The 19,011-nt window shown below is 38.9% G+C and overlaps 1 protein-coding gene across 1 annotated transcript; it reads right to left on the bottom strand.

Moving 5' to 3' along the window:
* Positions 1 to 13,991: 13,991 nt before the first annotated feature.
* On the bottom strand, positions 13,992 to 18,663 carry elf3 (E74-like factor 3 (ets domain transcription factor, epithelial-specific)). The gene is made up of 9 exons (XM_076156799.1): positions 18,492 to 18,663; positions 18,185 to 18,330; positions 17,188 to 17,421; positions 16,739 to 16,849; positions 16,289 to 16,435; positions 16,112 to 16,198; positions 15,869 to 15,988; positions 15,479 to 15,674; positions 13,992 to 14,901 (listed from the first exon to the last, which is right to left on the bottom strand). The coding sequence occupies exons 2-9, from the start codon at positions 18,321 to 18,323 to the stop codon at positions 14,790 to 14,792; spliced, it is 1,146 nt and encodes a 381-aa protein (XP_076012914.1). The 5' UTR covers positions 18,324 to 18,330; positions 18,492 to 18,663; the 3' UTR covers positions 13,992 to 14,789.
* Between the last annotated feature and the right edge of the window lie 348 nt (positions 18,664 to 19,011).

Raw genomic sequence — 19,011 nt, 5'->3', positions numbered from 1 at the left:
TTCTTTTTTTCGTCAGTGTTTCTTTTTTGATGAATATTTTGTATATGCCGGAAAAGTTATTACAAATAGTGTATATTTACATGTACTCTTTCTGTTGGTTTTCCTTTCTAAGTTTTCAATTATTGGTGTAAATATACACTTGAAATTAATATGCACAAGAGTGCGTGGACTCTCCCACCCACACATGCAACTAAGGTGTGACTGTGTTGTCTGTCTGTGTGTGTTTTCCCTGCGACCTATTCAAGGTTTTACCCCGCCAATCACCCGCTGGGATAAGCTCCAGCACCCTGTAAGGATAAGTGGCTATGTAGAATAAAAGAATATCAATGAAATATCAAAACTTCCTGATACCCAAATGTCAATAATTACATATATAAACTAATACAGCTTAATTACGGTTAAGGAGGAAGAAAGTTATTGTTGTTATTATCATTTGTTTTCTTCATGATGATATATAGCAGTGATTAGTGGATCAATAGATCAATCACATGCATTTACACATGTGTCACCACACAGGGGTAGTATTGCTTCAAAGTTGTATTCTTCATTCTCCTGCATGAAGGCTGGTTGGTAAGGAAAATGAATGTAGAGCCTTAAAGTAAATATATCAATAAATATTACATGTATCCCTGTATGAATAAAATAAATAGTACATGTATACTTGTATGGATAAGACGAAGAACACCTATATATCTGTATGGAGAGAATGTCAGCAAAGAGCAGCTGTTTTTGTCTGTTTTTAGTATTACAGTGTGTGAAAAGTGCTGGTTGTTGCAGGTTTAAAATTCTATCAGGCTGTAAAACCTCTGTTTTTTTTAGTGTGTGTTTGTGAAAGAAATGTATTCCTAATGCGAGGAAGAGTTACCATTGTCTTCAGTCTGTATGTTGTCCAACTCCTGTGGACTCCTTCTTTTAAATTGCAAAACCAGATTTTGCTTTGCATCAAATCCATGGTGTCAGTCCTGGTATTATGTTTATCCTGACAAAACTAAAATAAAAGCTTGTTGAGTTTTAGTCTCCCATTGACCCTTTAACTTGCCACCTGGCCAGTTCACATTCCACAGTGGAACATAAAGTGGCTTTAATCCTAAAAGAGATGCAAAAGGTTTGATCAACTCCCACAGCACAAATAAGCTGCTCTCAAGAGAAATCTGTTCATACAAAGCACATTTGAAAATGTCTTTACTCTAGAACTGTGGACAACACTAATTTAGCTAACAAGCTTATCTACATTTGTGATTATCCTGAAAACCCAGTCATAACTAATACAAATGAGGGAGAAAGCACAGCAACACATAACCCTGCCTTGTTGGGCTGCTGATTTGTCTGCCAAAGCAGGAAGTAATATGTTGATCCTGTATGAGCAGAGCAAAGTAGTTTCATACCTGTCACCGCTGCCCTGCCTATCACCCCTAATCCCAGCCTCTCCTGACCCTCCTTCCTCCTCCCTGCCCTTCTTGCCAAGTTGCATTAACTCTAGAAATTCACCCCTAACCAACAGACAACACAGAAGGCTGTGAAAATGTGCATCTTGGACCCCTTAGTGATTTTTGACCATTTCAGTGACAGGCATTAAGCATAGTCAGAAGACCTTTCAGACCAACTACAAGTCTGCCAGGTTTCGTCCCTTTTTTGCAAACCAATGGGGCACCATAGACTTAGACTGCAAAATAACAAAACACTAAAACTCCAGCAGGGTACAGTACCTTCTCTGCTAAATATCACCAAGAAATATACACATGTTTAATAAAGCATTGTAGGGGAGGGAAAGCTATGCTTTTGTATTTGTACTCGTTGTTGGCGCACGACCTACCATTGGGTCAATTATTTGGTTAATTTAGGGGGAAATTAATCAAACCCTTTTCTATTTAGTTTAGACAATTCAATTACATCAACCTGATATCAGAAGTCGTGAACTCTCACACTCACCCTCTGCTTTAAAGAATTGTACACAGACGAACCATTACTAATAAATTCATGTTAATTACTAAGCAAACAGACTAACAACTGAATGATTGCAAAATGTAATGGATGTGTAGTAACATCAACAGATGAAATGTAATGAAATTGACAGCATAAATAGAGATATAAAAATATTTCTAGATAGCTCTTTCCCTGCCTAAAACCACATTTCTTTCATCAATAGTTTATTAGCTATGGGCCTTGGCTGAAATGCAACCATAATCTTCCTGTCGATCAAGATCCATAACAATTGAGGCTACATTAAAATAGTTTGCACCTCTCAGAGGCACACTGACCAAATGCTCAAACACGGCAAGCAAAATGTTGCAACATTTTTCAAAGCTGACAATTTGTCTCCCCAATGTGAGCCATCTTAACTTCCAGCGACATTGGACAGCACAGTGCCTGGTGCTTTAGAAGCAATTGGAGCAGGGGTGTCAAACTTGTTTTAGTTCGGGGCCAGATTCAGCCCAATTTAAACTCAAGTGGGCCGGATTAGTAAAATCATAGCATAATAACCTATAAATGGAAAACTCCAAGTTTCCCTTTGTTTTAGTGCAAAGAGGTACAAGTTCATATTGCAAGTGTTTACTTTTATTTAACAATCTTTTTACGAAACATATTATGAAGAACCGGACATTTCTTAAGTAAAACAAGTGCAATTTCAACAATAAACAATAATAACAATACTTGTTAAGATTTAGAAATTATTTTAAATGTACATGCATTTCCACATCTGTGTAGTAATGTGAACTGAACTGACTCACTATCCGTGGATAACTCCCAAAAAAGTCTCGAAGAACAGAGAGTTACAATTTGCTTTCACTGCAGCAATACAGAAGAGAAATAATAACAAATAATAATGTGCTTGCTATATGGAGATAAATTAAAGATACATTATAATAAATAAGAGAAGTAAAAGGCAAAATGTTCAAAGACATTTTCAGGACACACACACAGCATTTACTGAAAAATACCAAGCTGGAAATAACCGTAAAAGAGCGATTACGCTTAAAAGCAGCATAGACGTTTATTTTGCGCTCACATAAAATGACGTGGCGGGCCGGATTTGGCCCGCGGGCCTTGAGCTTGACACCTGTGATTTAGAGCCTTGGTAGACTCATTACATCAGCTATCTTAATGGAACTCCCATTCAACTCCCAGGGTTTGTGACCTGAATGGAAATGGCACACACCCTTCAAGTTAGAGGAATTACAAGTTTAGACATACCTCCTAAATGAAGTATTATATTATATTTTATTGGAAGCCAAACAAGTGGCAAGGGGCTCGGATAATAATTTGGTGTTTGTGAATCCCTGTTTTAACCAAACCTGTCTGTCTGTAATGTTGTGCATTTGCTTGCGCAAGGGAGATGATCTGCTGATTAGTGAGCTTTATTTAACTCTTCACATGACATATTCTCATCAGTCATTCTGGTAAATAAGCAAACCGGTCAGACTGAATCAGTTGACTGAGCCCACAATGGAATTTCTTGTCCTACTTTCTGTTGCCTTCAGTATATATTCTTGTGTCAGTATACACATCTAAATACACAGTATGAAATGAGCAAAGTTTTTTTTTTTCTTTTTTTATTATTTTAATGAGTAAAGATTAATATGTGATTCTATTTATCAACAGCCTACATTTTTGCAGATCTTCTCTGTCTGATCATTAACTATCTTTGGAGGAGAACAGGTGACAGCCTGCATTGATAAAAATAATGGGCATGCATTATAACATTAGATTATCATCTAAAAATGCCATCTGACAGTGCAGAAACAGGACAGTTTTTGGTGTTCAGGTAAGCTTCTTTTCTATCACAGCAATATGACAATTGACTTCTCTGGCTAAGAAAACAATCAAGTCCCTGTTTTGATTGTGCATCTAAGGTACTATTGGCTAGTACTTTATGAAGTGACTTTTGAAGCGGCACAGATAACCAGATGCACAGTCAGCCCTGCTGTTTATTCATCATTTATACTTTTAAATACATGAAAAAAGAATTATTGTCCAGGATGTCCTGATGATGCCGTTCTTCACATTATCTTGATTGGTTCACACACTAATTATCGTGGTCCCATGCTTTGATAACCACAAATTGTTTAACTCATGGCCACTTAATTTTTTATTAATATGGCACGTGACTTCTCTTCTGCCCTGACTATCAATACAGTCATCAGAATGTGGTGGCTCATGTGTTTTGTCATTATTTTGTCTAAGTGAGCTCAGTCAGAACACAAAGCAGATTTCCACGGAAAAGTAGTGCATATGCCAGTTGTGACCCGACAAGACTGAATCTCTTTTAATTGCATTTCCCAAGGTTTCTACCTTTTCCTTATATATTAAGGATGTTGGGAGTTTTTCCTTGTCTTCCTCGAGAGCTCTGGGCTAGGTTGGGTACTGTCTGATGCTGTGGGCCTTTAAAGCCCTTTGAGATATTGTATGAAAAGAAAGAAAAATAAGTGAAGAAACACACTTATATTGATCCCCAGAGGAGAAATATTTTTTCCTCACTCAGTTGTTTTTTTTTTAATATACATCACATGTACACAGACTAGAAACACACACATGCAAACACCTGAAGCTGGGTTTATATAAATTGTAGATGGTAATGGTGGAGATATGCAGAGTGAGGGTGGCTGCCCCTTGCAGGTGCCCGAGAGCAATTTTGGGGTTAGGTGCCTTGCTCAAGGGCACCCTGGCAGTGCCCAGGAGATGCGCTTGCATCCCTCCAGCTACCAGTCCATCTTCCGTTTTTTGGTCTTCCTGAGACTTGAACCTGCGGCCCTTCAGCCCCTGGCCAAGTCCCCCCTGGCCAAGTCCCCCTGAGCCACTGCCGCCCCATGTGATATTGGGTTATACAAATACATTTGATTTAATGAAGCTGGGATTGTATAAATTGTATAAAATAAAAACAAACATTGTGTATGTTCTTATCAGGCAAGACAAGTCTCAGACAAAGTCATGGAATCAATTTTAGCTTGGTCACAGGCTGCTGATTTGCATACAGTGAAGTGATCATTCCCCGAAAGTACAGTTCTCTGCCAACATTACACTGTACATTCACTTAAGGATTACATGGAAATGCTCTGGTAGAACCTTCTGGGTTGGTGCACACTGTTTCGACAAAGCAATCATAACAGGCTGGTGCTCTTGAGTGTCTTTTGAACGCCGTTTGTTCATTGTCAGACATGGGTATTGGTTTGAATAGGGCTGGGTTTTTTCTGTGTAGAGTTTGCATGTTAACCCTGTGATAGACAGGAGGCCTGTGTGCAAATTTGCAAATCCTGCTAAGGCCTAGTACATGAATGTTAATTAAACCTGCCAACATTCTGACCTCTTATTTACTGAGAGGCAGAATGATCAAAGTCGGGTCACTGCCAATCAGCCGGTAGCTCAGCTGCAATGTCTAAAGATGTGTCCTTGCTGCCAGTCTCACTTCCTTCACTCACTCTCACTTAACACAAAAAGTGTAAGAACAACGAATCTGCAATAAGATCTGTCTACTTTTTTTCAACTTTACTTAACTTTTATCATTCTCAAAAAATGTTATGATAACAGGCCGTCGTATCAGACTAGTATGCTTTTGATCTTAGAGACCTAATAATAGCATAAATAATATCAATAAATAATCATTCATATATATTAAAGGAAATAGAAGAAAATTCTATTCGAAATAAATTAAAATGAAGATGAAACCAAAAGGGAGAGTGCAAAGGTAAAGGCACTCAATCGGTTGATTGATGGGAATACAACACTGCCTGTGTCACTTGCAGTCAAAACCCTTTAAGATTGATATTAATGGATCTCTAATTGCAATTGGTGAACCTAAAGATATGCGCAAGATATGTACAAGAAATATAAAATTCTAGAGGAGAATCTGTTCTAGATATCTCAAAAATCATTCTCGCTCACATGAAACCAATAGCTTGAGACATTTGTTCAGCTCAGTCTCAGTTTTCACACCAAAGTCTCTGGTGATACCGGCCCCTTTCAGGTTTCTCGGTCATTAAGAAAATACTCCTCCTTCCTAAAACTGACATTCTCGTAATCCCCCCCACCTCTCCAGAGAATGTGTTGGGAAGAGAAGAAGAGGGAGGAGGAGACCTGTTTCTTAAAAGCTGGATCACAATCTAAATATACAGAATACTCAAAATACAACAACAATAATAGTGTCACCCCAGCCATTGCCATTCCCCTTCCACAACAGAGAAACAGCCATACTTTCTACTGCTGGGAATTTGTTATATAATATGCTATGAGGAAACTAAATGAGTTTAGTGTGTCCATGAGAGAGAGAGAGAGCGAGAGAGACAGAGAGAGACCTTGCCTGAAGGACCACATACTTATTTAACATATTCTCAGAGTCTACTGTCATTAGTGGAAGTGATGTTTACTTTTTTGTTAGAGGAGGAGTTGTTAAACAGAATGTTTGTGCCTGTGTCCGTAAAGTATTCCCTCTGGTCTTGCTAATGTGAATAGTTGAGTTGTCAGTTTGTGTGTTGGGCTTGTCCTACCATTGTTCAGTAAGCTGACACCTAATGTGTTTTGATCTACTCAGTCATAGAGTGCATTGTTCTAAAGCAGGGGTGCCCACACATGTTCGGCTTGTGAGCTACTTTTGAAATGACCAGGTCAAAATTATCTGCGTGCATTAAAAAAATGCTAAATATATATTTATATACTGGGTATACTTTTTATATTCAAGGTATGTTGGCGTACCTTGCATCACCTTGCATGCGAGTGAAGCAACCTCAATATCTTTCCTATTTGGGTAGCACATAAATGCAGAGATGGGCTCGAGTAAAGTCTTGAAACCATTAGGCAAAGTCTGACAATGTTAAATCTGCTCAGTGTAGCATGCACAGTCAAGTTTCGCACACGCCTTCCATTGCATCTCCATCTCTGACGCGAGGTTATGGAAGTTCCTTTAATTATGGCGCTGCAGCTTTGAGGACTGATGTTGCATTTTTCATTGAAAGAGTTAACTGATCTGATCATATTGACCACGGTTTTGTCTTTTCCTTGCAGCTCTAAATTTCGCTCGTTCAACATGTTGGCCAGATCAGTTAAAATGCCGAGTCTAGCAGCCACTGATCATCATCTTCTTTAGTAGATATAAATTGGAAAGCAAGTGACGTCACTTAGCTCGCTGGAGTTTTGCAGTAGCTCGCATGTTTTGTGCGTGGTGACCCATGTGTTAAAAGAGAAGAGACATCAGACTGGCCGCCCTGTACATCAATCAAGTGGCAAATGCCATTGGAAAAAGAAATACACGGAGCTGACATACAAACTCTGCTCCCATGACCATGTGCCTGTTTGACATGTAACGTGTATGTTTCTCAGAGCAAAACTTGATCCACACTTACAGCACAACACACTTTTTGACACATTCAATGACATGGCTGTGTTGGTACACCTTATACATACACAATAAATTGCACCCCCTCTGTAATGCATTTGTTTGTGTGTGTGTGGTGTGTAAGAGGGGGTGCAAGAAAAATTTCAATTGCATGGAATTTCATCGTGAATTGCATGTAACATGACTATAAAGAATCTTAATAAAGAATGTTACTGCTGATTACATTCAGTATTGAAAATGTTCATTGTGTGATTTGTGTTAGTGTGTGGCTTTCTCAGCAGTGTCATTGGTCCATTGTACTCAATCTGTTTATCACTCCCCTTGCTCCTTTGCCCAGTCTGAAATGCATTGGCATGAAAATACAACACTGATGGTCAAAGGTCTCAAGGTCTGGAAAATACTAACATGCCGATCTTGTCACTGCAAGGAAGATCAGCATGTTGAAAATTGGCAAAAATAGTTGGTCATACCCACATGCCCATGCAGTCTGCACGCAACTCAAGTAGAGGCCAGTATGTCATACACAAAATCTTACTTAAAAACAATTGCCTGTTTGCATCTGTTGGATTGACACATCTATTCTTTGATCATTTACACTCAAGTCAATACACAGGCAAATGCACATCTGATTCTCTGTCCCTGCCCTCCCCCTCTCTAGAGTTCCCTGCCCATGTAGGATGATAATAATCACATGTCTGATAACAGAGACCACTCCTTGGTTATCACTGTCACCATACACTACAATCTCTTGCCAGGAATTGTTTACCGCTCCTTTTTTTATGGTTTTTACAGCTGCTCCTGACTTTATAAGGGTCTGATTCATGTGAACGGTAAGTTGTTGATCAGTTTCAATGACCTACATCAAGGTTTTGACCTAGAAATGAACTTACCATTTATTTATAGATACTCACACAAGGATGTTTCAAGACAATGTAACTTTACCAATATTATGGGTAGTTTCACATCCTGTCAATAACAAGCTGTCAATACAAACATATAAACTAACTGGATTCATTGTAAGTACACAAGTGTTCCTCATGTAACTGCCTAAATAAAAACAAATACCAACATTGTTTCTTCCATGATTAATGATGACTTAAACAACAATACGTCACATTACAGTTAACTTCAAAAATATAAGCTACATAAATTTAATCACCATGCTGGCTGCCAGTGACAGTTAGCTGATTTGATAATACTTAACACCCATGGGATGGGCAATCCTATTAAAAGATCCAAGGTTTTCTGTCATCTGAAACTGCTTAAATCTGACATATTTTTGCAAGCAACTCTATAAAATGCATCCTTCTTGGGTTGGCCACCTCTCCCACTCAAGTTAAATCAAAAATCCAGAGGGTTTTTTATTTTAATCAATTCAAGCTGGGAACAAGGAGACTGGGCGCTGCAGCTGGAGACGCTGAACATGGAATGCTTGACAAAGCGAGAGTGAGTGAATCCCAACAACAGAATCCCAGGGTACAGGAAAAACAAAAGGTGCACTCACTTAAACAAAAACAGCACAGCATGCAACAAAACTGATTAATGGGTAGTACTAAGTAGTATAAAGAGTGTTGTAATGAGTACTCTCCAGCAAGGCATGGCTGGCTGACCTGGAATTTTATTACCACCACTGAAATTGTGATCAGCTGTGTGGAATCAGATGGCGGAAAGAAGGATCAGGTAGCCACGCCCAGCCAGGAACAAACACACAACCATGAAAATAACAAATACAAAAACAGACAGATCCTTACAGGACGCCTTAGAGTTGAAGGTAGATTACTTAGTACTATACCTCAGTTAAGCAAATGTCAGTATTTCATATCGTACTTTTAAAATCTACAGGTCCTGCTCGAATCAAGGCTTATAAATATTGACATTATAAATGCTATATAATGGAGCCCCCTGAAGGGAGCAGCCGAAAGGAAAAGAAGAATTGAAATGAATTTTTAGTCATTAAGCAGACACTTTTATCCAAAGCGACTTCCAATTAAGATACTTTATTACTCATCATTTTTGCATGCAATTCAAGGAAAATCGCATGCAACTGAAACTTATCTTGCACCCCCTCATATCACACACACACAAACACATGCATTACAGAGGGGGTGCAGGGCAGCCATTATACGGCGCCCATGGCTCACGTGCACCTCGGCAGTGCTCTGGAGGCAAACTGGCAACTCACCAGCTACCAGCTTGCTTATTTGGTCCATACGAGACTCAAACCGGCGACCCTCCGGTTGCTGAATCCCTATGGACTGAGCTACTGCCGCCCCTAAGAAGAAGAAGAATGTAATTTTCCTTTGTGTGTAACTGTATTCTTTGTTCCCAATGGGCCAGAATGGGGTGAGTAAATGATGGTGGTTTGGTTTTGGGTTGGTTTGTTTTTTATTTCCTTTTTTTTGCTTTCATTTTTTCCCCTTCGTTCTTCATTCTTGCATGCGCTTGTTGTCTACATGTCACGTTTTGTTGCTGTTGTTGTTTACCGTCCCTCTTCGTGGTTGGTGCGGAGGGGACTCATGTGACTGCATGATCCTTTTTAGGGCACCAGACAATGTTCTCATTCATATACTGTTGAAAGGAAAATGGTGTCATCAAGCATACTTCTTGAATAAAAAATATTAGACAAAATAAGTAAATGTTTTTTACTAAATAAACATTTACAGACAGCTTTCATCTACAGCTGATCCATATCTGCCTCAAAATGAACACAGTGATTGCCTGGCAATGAATTATGCAAAATTTGCAATTTATATATGTATTTAAAAGACTTAGGGACATAGCTTTAAATATATCATATCTAGCATAGTAAGTAATTATTATGATAATAATAATTGTACTGAATTTATAATAATAAATAAATAAATAAATACAAAATAATAATTGTTATTATTATTCAATCAAAATAATTGACTTTTTATTTTGAGCAAATTAGCAACAAATGGTGAGGTGTGCAAATTCAGTATACAAACCCTCAAAACTGTTCATGGAAGTGATGTCACGTTACTTACCTCTGGGTAATCCAGGTTCATCCGTCATCTTTTTACTAAACTTGTAATTCAACAGACGTCATGCGGATAAAGAAATATGGCAGCTTATTCACAGCACCTACAGTCCGTCAAAAACTCCTTCAAAAAACTTCTGAGTTGATCGCAAATTGCCACAAAATCTTCTATTTGCAAAGTCCCAACATAATTGACACACTTTATTTGCTTCTGTCATGTATATGTGGGTAGTAAGACATATTGTGTTTGTGTGGGCAAAATGAAAGGTTAGGTCAGTGGTTCCCAAACTTTTTCTGCAGGGTTCCCCTTTTGTAGTTAAGAAATTCTTAAGCTTTCAAACTCCACTGGAATTTAAACATTGCAATTCATAAAACTGCAACTTATCATTTAACAAAATGAATAGTGAAGAGACAAATCACCTTTACATTGGAATTATTAAAAGTCTAACTGTCTAATACTGTGTAACTTTTACTGTGTAACAGCATTTCTGCTTTCAACAAATTGTCTCTCTTGTCGCGCCCCTCTGCAATACCTCTGCACCCCACTAGGGTGCGCGTCTCCCACTTTGGGAACCACTGGGTTAGGTGTTATATTAGATTAGCTCTCTTTTTTAGAGTTCTATCTCTCAGGAGCCTGTAGACTGAGATCATAGCAATAAAATAACCCTTCCCACCTTGTCCCCTCCCTGTGTGTTATTACTGGCAAAGGGCTGTCGTTTCCAGTAAGCTACGTGCTGCAGCCACATTCTGGCTTGTGGCCAAATTCACCTGTTAGACAAGTTTGTTGACCTAGTAGGGAGGAGCAGATAGCCTCTCTCACCTCACTGAGGTGTGTGTGCAGGTATGGCTTTGTATGCATGCTCTGCTTAACTAGCAAATGAAGATCTTTAAACAGTAAAATAAAACATCTAATATAAACATTATATTTCTTTCAGAACAAAGCATTTCAACTAATACCTCCCCTCCCCTCACCTAAACTCCAGATTCTGATCATTCACTCCAATCTCTCATGGTTAAAATCCAATTTGTCGGATAGACAGCAATCCTCAGAGCAAGGATGAGTGCTGGGGCCCTTCTTCTTTTCTTACATTGTTTGATACCATGGACTCAATCAAGAACAGTGGTTCCCAAACTTCTTTCTGCAGGGCCCCCCTTTTGTGGATAAGAACATTTTCGAGCGTTCTTTCACTTATGCAACATTGCAAAAACCAGGCACATTCTGTCCCAGAATGATGCAGAACAACTTGCCAATGCATTTGTAAGCTAGACTATTGCAGCTCATTATTATCAGGCTGGCCTAATAAGCCCTAAAGACTCTCCAGTCGGTCCAGAATGCAGCTGCATGTGTCCTGACCAAAACTGTCACTGACCCATTTTAGTTTCGCTGCACTGGCTTTCAGTAAAATCTGGAAGAGAATTTAAAATCCTCCTGCTCACTTTTAAGCTCTTAATGGTCAGGGTTCATCTAACGTTAAAGTGCTCACAGTACCCTATTACCCCCCTAGAACACTGCACTCTCAGAATGCTTGTTTACTTGTGGTTCCTAATATCTCCAAATGTAGAATGAGAGGAAGTTTCATATATGATGCCTACTTATCCAGTTCTGATGTTAGTTGAATGATTGTATGTATTGCACAGGTTTTTGGGTGGCTGGATAATTGAATGAATAAGAAGACAAACAGATTCTTCTAGTAAAGTGGCCAATGATTCTATTGCACAACCCTAAATAATAAACAAGCCAAAACAACAAACAAAAGAATATCCAACAAAAGAAATTTTAAAAAGACAGATGTATCAATTACATATTATATGTATACGAATATGTGCATGTAGGAGTGTGCTGTATAGATTGAGCTTTTTACAATGAATGCAGAATAGAAACATAAGTAACAAAAGTAATGGATTGCTTGGATAGATTAAACTAATTATTGACACACTGCAATAGTGCTAAAGGAATGTGAAGCAAAATGTTGGAAGCTGGGTTCAGCTGAAGTTCTGGCAGTTTCTAACACACCCTCATTCAGCCATCAAGATGTTATCGTGTGCTGCTGTCATGTTCAACTGGCTCTACCTGTTGTAAAGTGATCTGTAAGCAGATCACACTGCGGAAACAACCAGAAGACGTGTTGACACTACAATAAACAAAAGCTCCATTTGGTTCTAAAGGTTGGAAAAATAACAATGATGGCTTTGTGCCTACAATGTGATGCATCAAACAAGTGTGAAAAACCATTTACATTTTCGTAGTGCACCTGCACAATTCCTCCAGACATATTATGTGCCTTCACTCATGCATGGACATGAAACATGTTGTGAGCTTCATGTAGACATTTAATGTATTATGTAGCAACTGTTGGCCAATGGAGTTAAGATGCGGATCTCACATCATTGAGTAACACTGGGATTTCCAATGCTTCTAAAATAACACTGAGAATCAATACATAGCACAATCTACACTGGCATAACTCCACAGCTGATCTTAACCAATATACAGCATATAATCAATTACACAGAAAGTTACAGGATTTCTCAAACCAAAAAATTATGAAGTCACAAGTATCATTTTGACTGTGTTAGCATTTAAATTTGATTACATTGAGATTGAGGGCAACCCCTCTAGATTTTGAAATGAATTTAGAGTGGTAGATCTGGCTGATCCAGGAGGGACACAGCCTATGATGAGCTTTAAGCTTAAGGTGAATTTCTTATTAAAATATTATGCCGGAGTTAAGCCATTTCAGATGACAGAAGACCCTGGATTTCTCAACAGGATTGCCCATTTCACAAATGTTCCAGCTAAGGAAACACAAAGGCATGCCATAGCCAGTGCTCAAATTGGCTGAACACATTTATGTGTAAGTGACAGATTAAAATGCACCAAGCAAAGGCCAGAGTACCCCGCCACACATGCGCATCCAAAACTTGGCCTCAGCTTGGTCATTTGCTGTGGTCTGGAAGGTGTCAATGACTTCCTTGGGTATGCCAACGATTCTTATATTGTTGTAACGGGCATTGGCTGCTAGGTCTTCGTACTTTCCTCAGATTAGGCTCTTTGACGCTGTCATTTCATTTTTAATAAATTGCTCTAGGACATGCACAATGTACATGTTTTGATTACCTTATTTGATTTAAGCACATTTAGCTTTTTTTTTTTTACTTATTGTATAGTTTCTACTATAATGCTAATTTTGTTCAACTTGCTCTAGTGTATAATGGGTAATGACTGAGAATCTGGAATCTTGACAGTGAAATATACAGTAAATGTAAATGTGCACTTGCTTTGACTGGAAAGCACATGGCAGTCTGAATCCCTCCTCATCTCTTAACCATAGCTTTGTACCAACAACCTCACATGCTAATACTACTAACAACATACTAACACCATTCAACACGTGTTATTCTTTACTGCTACATCCTTTATGTTTCCATCTATGGCTGTGTTTCCATCCAGGTTTCCAATCAAATGAATGAATAGAAAGGAAGTACCTGTGATTATGATACTGCTTCAGCGCCACTTACTAATGCAGGCAGTGTGAAAATGGCCTCTGAAACTCAGATTGTCATAACTTCATCCATTTTTTGTTGAATATTTTCATTGAAGAAAGCATTTGACATGACAGTGGGACATTTTGGAGATTGTTATACACAGAGAGGGGGAGACATTGATTTGATCATCATATTTATTTTTAGAAAATAGGTTTGACAAAAACAATATGCCATACACGAAGAGATACCCTAACTGGCATGAGATTTATTTCACATATATTCATCTTCCCACAGTGGATGACAGCAGTGCAGCTTAATCAATCAATTAAATCAGTCATACAAAATATTTCTGATTTACAAAAGCTTTTTACAGACTATTATGAAAATGATATATAATAGGCTATATATTCTTCATATACGTTCGACTGAAACATTGTGTAAACACACTTAACAATAAGTGATACCATTAGACATGTAGTGCACATCATTCCTGAATGCATGAAAAGCATTGCCTCAATTCATGTGATGATTCTGTCCTTCACAATAACTTCAACGCTTCAAAGTTGAAACATGCATCACAAAAAATTTTAGATTATTTGAAAACAGTCCTTAACAAATTTAGTTTCACCCTTCCTCACAATAACAAAACAGTAACACAGAACTGATTGGAATAAAATGAAAATGTTTTCCATGCCATATAATAATGATTAATGCCCACATACCACAAGAAATACGTAAGTGTGTGTATGAAAACCTCTAACAATTTAGTTGTTCGCCGCTGGACAATTCACAAGCATACAAAATGATGTCCAGTTTAGTTATTGCTGCACACGTACTGAAAGTTTCCATAATGAAAATCACAAACACAACATTAATATTGGTTCATAAAACCTACTAGAGCCAAAAACGCTGGCTTACATTTTCTGTTATGCCTTCCTTTCAGGAGGAAGTTAGTGTCTTTTTCTTGTTTTTTTTGTCTCACATGCCCATGCTGATCTCTTCTATCTTCCAGCCACTAGAGTTCTTTCCAAACTTGTATACAAGCCGGCGGCCATCTACTCGCTCAAGGATCTCCCTCTTATAGTAATATCTGTGGATGGAAGAAGCTGTGTAAGTTTGGGTTTCACATACAAACAAAGTGTTTACAGTCCTAAATCTAAACAAATATAATGCAGTTGTCTCATGACTAATGTCTGGGGGATTGACAAGGGTGTTTGAATACTAGGATTGAAACTACATCAGCCATGTTTGGTGGTCTGCATTATTTCACACAAACCAAGATAAATTATATTTAACGTTTGGGAAACTTCTTACCCCATCTGGTAAAGTGGCTTCCTTCGTGATTTCTCACCAATGATTACATCAAAGTTACATTTTTATGTGAGCAATCAGGGGGAGCTACTTTGTCAAGTACACTATGCTGTAATGGAGCCCCAAGTCTGCACTTAAACTAATTTGTGTATTTGCACATGCACTGTGGAATTTCCACAGCATATACTCACTGCTCTGTGGTTTGGGTGAAACACATTTCTTTAACTTAATACCACACCTACAGATGTGCTGGACCATTGCAGCTGTATACCTGTATGAATGTGTTACTCATTATTTAAGTAACTATTCTACTTGACCTTCTTGCTAAACATAAAACAAACTACAGATGAACTGACCTCATGGCACGACTGAGTTTCTCATACGTCATGCTGCTGTTTTTCTTCTTCTGGCCCCACATTTGAGCCACAGCCTCAGACTTCAGAAACTTGAAGATACCCTCCCTGCGGTCCTCCCACTTCATCAGGCCTTGGTTCTTCTCTGGATGGATTAGAATATCCCTGATGAACTCCCATAGGTGGGTGCCACGGGGTGCTGCAGAGGAACAGCAGGACAGAATGAAAAAAAATGGTTGTGTGTGCAAGTATGGATGCATATGAGCATGCAGGTGAGACAGATATCAATCTATGGCTTGATAATGCTGCAAAATAGATGCAAAGTCTGTACTGTAGATGGCAGTTGAAAAGGCTGTTTATCTTGCTGAAGAAAACCTCCAAACATGATCTTACCGTGTTTGCTTTTCTTTGGATTTTCATACATGCTGCTGCTGTGCTCTCTGCTGGTTTTAGGTGGGCGACCCCTTGGTCGCTTCAGCCTTGATTCCCCTTTCTCTATTTTGATGTGGGCTCCTGTCAACAGAACAGGTAGGTATTTAACCAAACCAAGTGACTTTCAAAGGCAAATAATATTTTGCAAAAACAATTTAGTTGAATATTTTTCAAAAAAACTTATTCTAAACATTATTTACTCACTTGCAATCACAGGATAGGAGAACTCAGGGTCAGATTCACCGCTCCCAGATTCTGGTGAGCCAACGCTTGTGAAGCCAAACATGCCACCTGAACACAAAGACGACATGTTTGGCAAATTTCTTCAATGGTGCCCCAAATACCCTCTGTGGTTAAAAGAGCATAAAGTGAGGAACTGACTGTTGTAGGAGGAGCTGTACTCGCTATCAGATGAAGGATCAGACAAGTAGTCAGTATCTTTCACAGGTGTCATGGGCTCCATGCTGGGGTTCATCAGATCATAATCAGGCCCAGAGTCATTCTCCCTCTTGTTCATAACTCCTTCAGCTGTTGATAAGAAACAACATGACCAACCTCATGAATACTCCATAGTGTATCAGTCACTTTATTCACTACACCTGTACCTTTGCAATTGATGTGTTCAGTACTAGTTGACATTGTGTCAAAGAGGTGTTGATTCAACTCAGTGATAATTGTTGTGGCCGTAGTATGTGGTGCCATAATATATAACACTGCAATGGATCAAAAGGTATTTTCATTATTTTGTCCCCTTGCCTGTGTGATTGGTTTTAAAATCAGCTGTATCTAACAAAAAGTGGCCCCAGAGTAAAAAGGTAATGCAATAGGTACCTTGGCCAATTTTAATGGTGCTCAGCAAAGGAAAGTCCACAAAGTTGTCCAAGAAGTTCTCGAGGAGCTGGCAGGTCTCATTCAGCTCTGGTCCTGACAGGCTTGGAAGTTCTGAGGAATCAAAATTAGAACACATATGGATGTTTAGAAACAAACTTTATATATCTTATATTATTTCATGCCTAAATGTGCATATAGACATGACTTAGCTATGAGCCTCATCATTGGACGTGTCTTAGCTGATGACGGCTAATAAAAATCCATTTGAAATAAATAAAATATAAATTAATGCTGGTGTCCACTTCTGAAGCTTAGTTGATCCTATAAACCTTGTCTATCTTTATTAAACTGTCACTTCCCTGAATGAATTAATAATTACACTAATCACAAAGGAGAAAAATACTTTTAGTTATTACACTAGTAATCATTCTTTTGTGACTCAGTTTTACCATATTCGGTTTTGTGTTCCATCAGACTCTGGTGTAGGTGTGAGCCAAGATGTGGGCCAAAGACCCCAATCATTTGGTTTTGGTTCATTTGGCAGAGGGTGGAACCATCCATTGTGCAGCAAGCCAGACTCAAGGTGCTTGCGTCAAATTTAGTGGCCTCAACCTGGTCACCGATCCACTCCAGAACATTCTCTGATGTCCAATAGTGAGGGCTGAGCTGCCTATACCACTGGCCTGTATGAAAACAGACACATTGTTGTTTATACATCAGGATGTGTTTTCTGTAATGTTCTTGCTCAAAAGGTAACTATGAGAAAGCTGATACTTGTGGCTCTAGGATCCCAAGATATCATCTTCCACGTAGAGAATTATTTTAGACCAACATCCAAATTTGATGGTTGTTGCTGCACCACTTCCAGACATAAAACATTGACTTACAGAAGTACAGTCAACACTGAAAACCAAACAGAACTTTCCAGGTGTGGTATTAATTAAAAGGTTGTTCTTCTCTTCTTGTAGTTCTTAATACCTCCAGTACCATCTGTGATGTGTACTGATACCAGTCTGTGTCATGCGCCTATTTAGATTCAAGTCACTAAGGTCAAACATAACCCAGGCTGTTTAAACAATGAGGTGGCAGCATTTTTCTGTTGATAGCTACACTTGGTTAAACATTGGTGACATGGTAAATGATTGAGCCAACAGTGTCTAAATGGGGTCAAAGCAAAGTTCAGCAAGTGAATACTCATGCTCTGACAGGTTTGAAAGGAAAGCATTTACTTTGAGATTAGATTTCACTAGAAACACTCAAAAATCGTAATGAAGATCTCATTACTACACTACACGACTTCATTGCAAGGCCACCACAGCATTTGAATGAACGTATTAAGTAATTCCATTACAGTGTGTTTCTTTAAATTTTAGAATTTATGGTATAAACAATAGAAACAACAGAAAATACATCCTGATGTGTCACACATGCAGGTGTCTCTCTTACCTGGTGTATTGGAGGTGGAGGTTGGGCTGCATATCTGTAGGCTAATGCTGGCCTGCTGTGGTAGGACATCAGGGTTGCCAGTCTGGTACATGGTGAGATTGGCGTGGGTAAGGATGCTGCTTAGGCACGGTGATGACATGGAGTCACTGAGAAAGATGGAGCTACTTGTTAACTGACATAAAGGAGTGCGCTGAAAGAGACAGGATATTGTATCTAATAAAAATGTTTATAAAAGTATCCATCACCAGAAAACAGGAGCACCCTACAATTAAACAGTTACCTTACAACATATACCTGATGAGATTACCTGATTATGTCAGCCACACTGCAATGCCAAAAAAAATGGAGCGCTGAGATCCGCAAGGCAAGTATTGTAGATTTCCAGTTTGTCTGAGATCTCCTCCCCTATCTTCTCTGTGTGTCCTCTCTCAGAAGCAAACTCGTGCCTATTGCTAGATTTAAAAACTGCCTGTTTTACCTTATACCCTCTACAGGTGGTGGGTGGTGAGGGGGTGGACTCAGGTGAGTTCAGGGGAATTCCACATGCTGTCGGGCCACACCTCCAACCCTCCTCCCGTCTTTCCACAGAACTGGATGAACAAAACAAACCTGCCCTCTACTATTCGAAGTACTGTTGTATTTAGGATTAGATAGTAAAGATTAACTTTCATTCTATCCTCACACTCTCTCTCACTCTGCTCCCTCCTTGCAAAGCAACTGTTTGTACAAAGGAAAAGTTGAAGACAAAAATGAAGAGCGAGAGGAATGAAGGTTTTATGAACAATTACCACCATTTCTGAAAATAGCGCGTCACATGTCGATCATCT

The sequence above is a fragment of the Genypterus blacodes genome, unplaced genomic scaffold (genome assembly GCF_046128005.1).
Source record: "Genypterus blacodes isolate CSIRO-AG114 ecotype Tasmania unplaced genomic scaffold, CSIRO-AGI_Gbla_v1 ptg000070l_1, whole genome shotgun sequence".
Taxonomy (NCBI): domain Eukaryota; kingdom Metazoa; phylum Chordata; class Actinopteri; order Ophidiiformes; family Ophidiidae; genus Genypterus; species Genypterus blacodes.
This window is presented reverse-complemented; position numbering and strand designations above follow the sequence as displayed.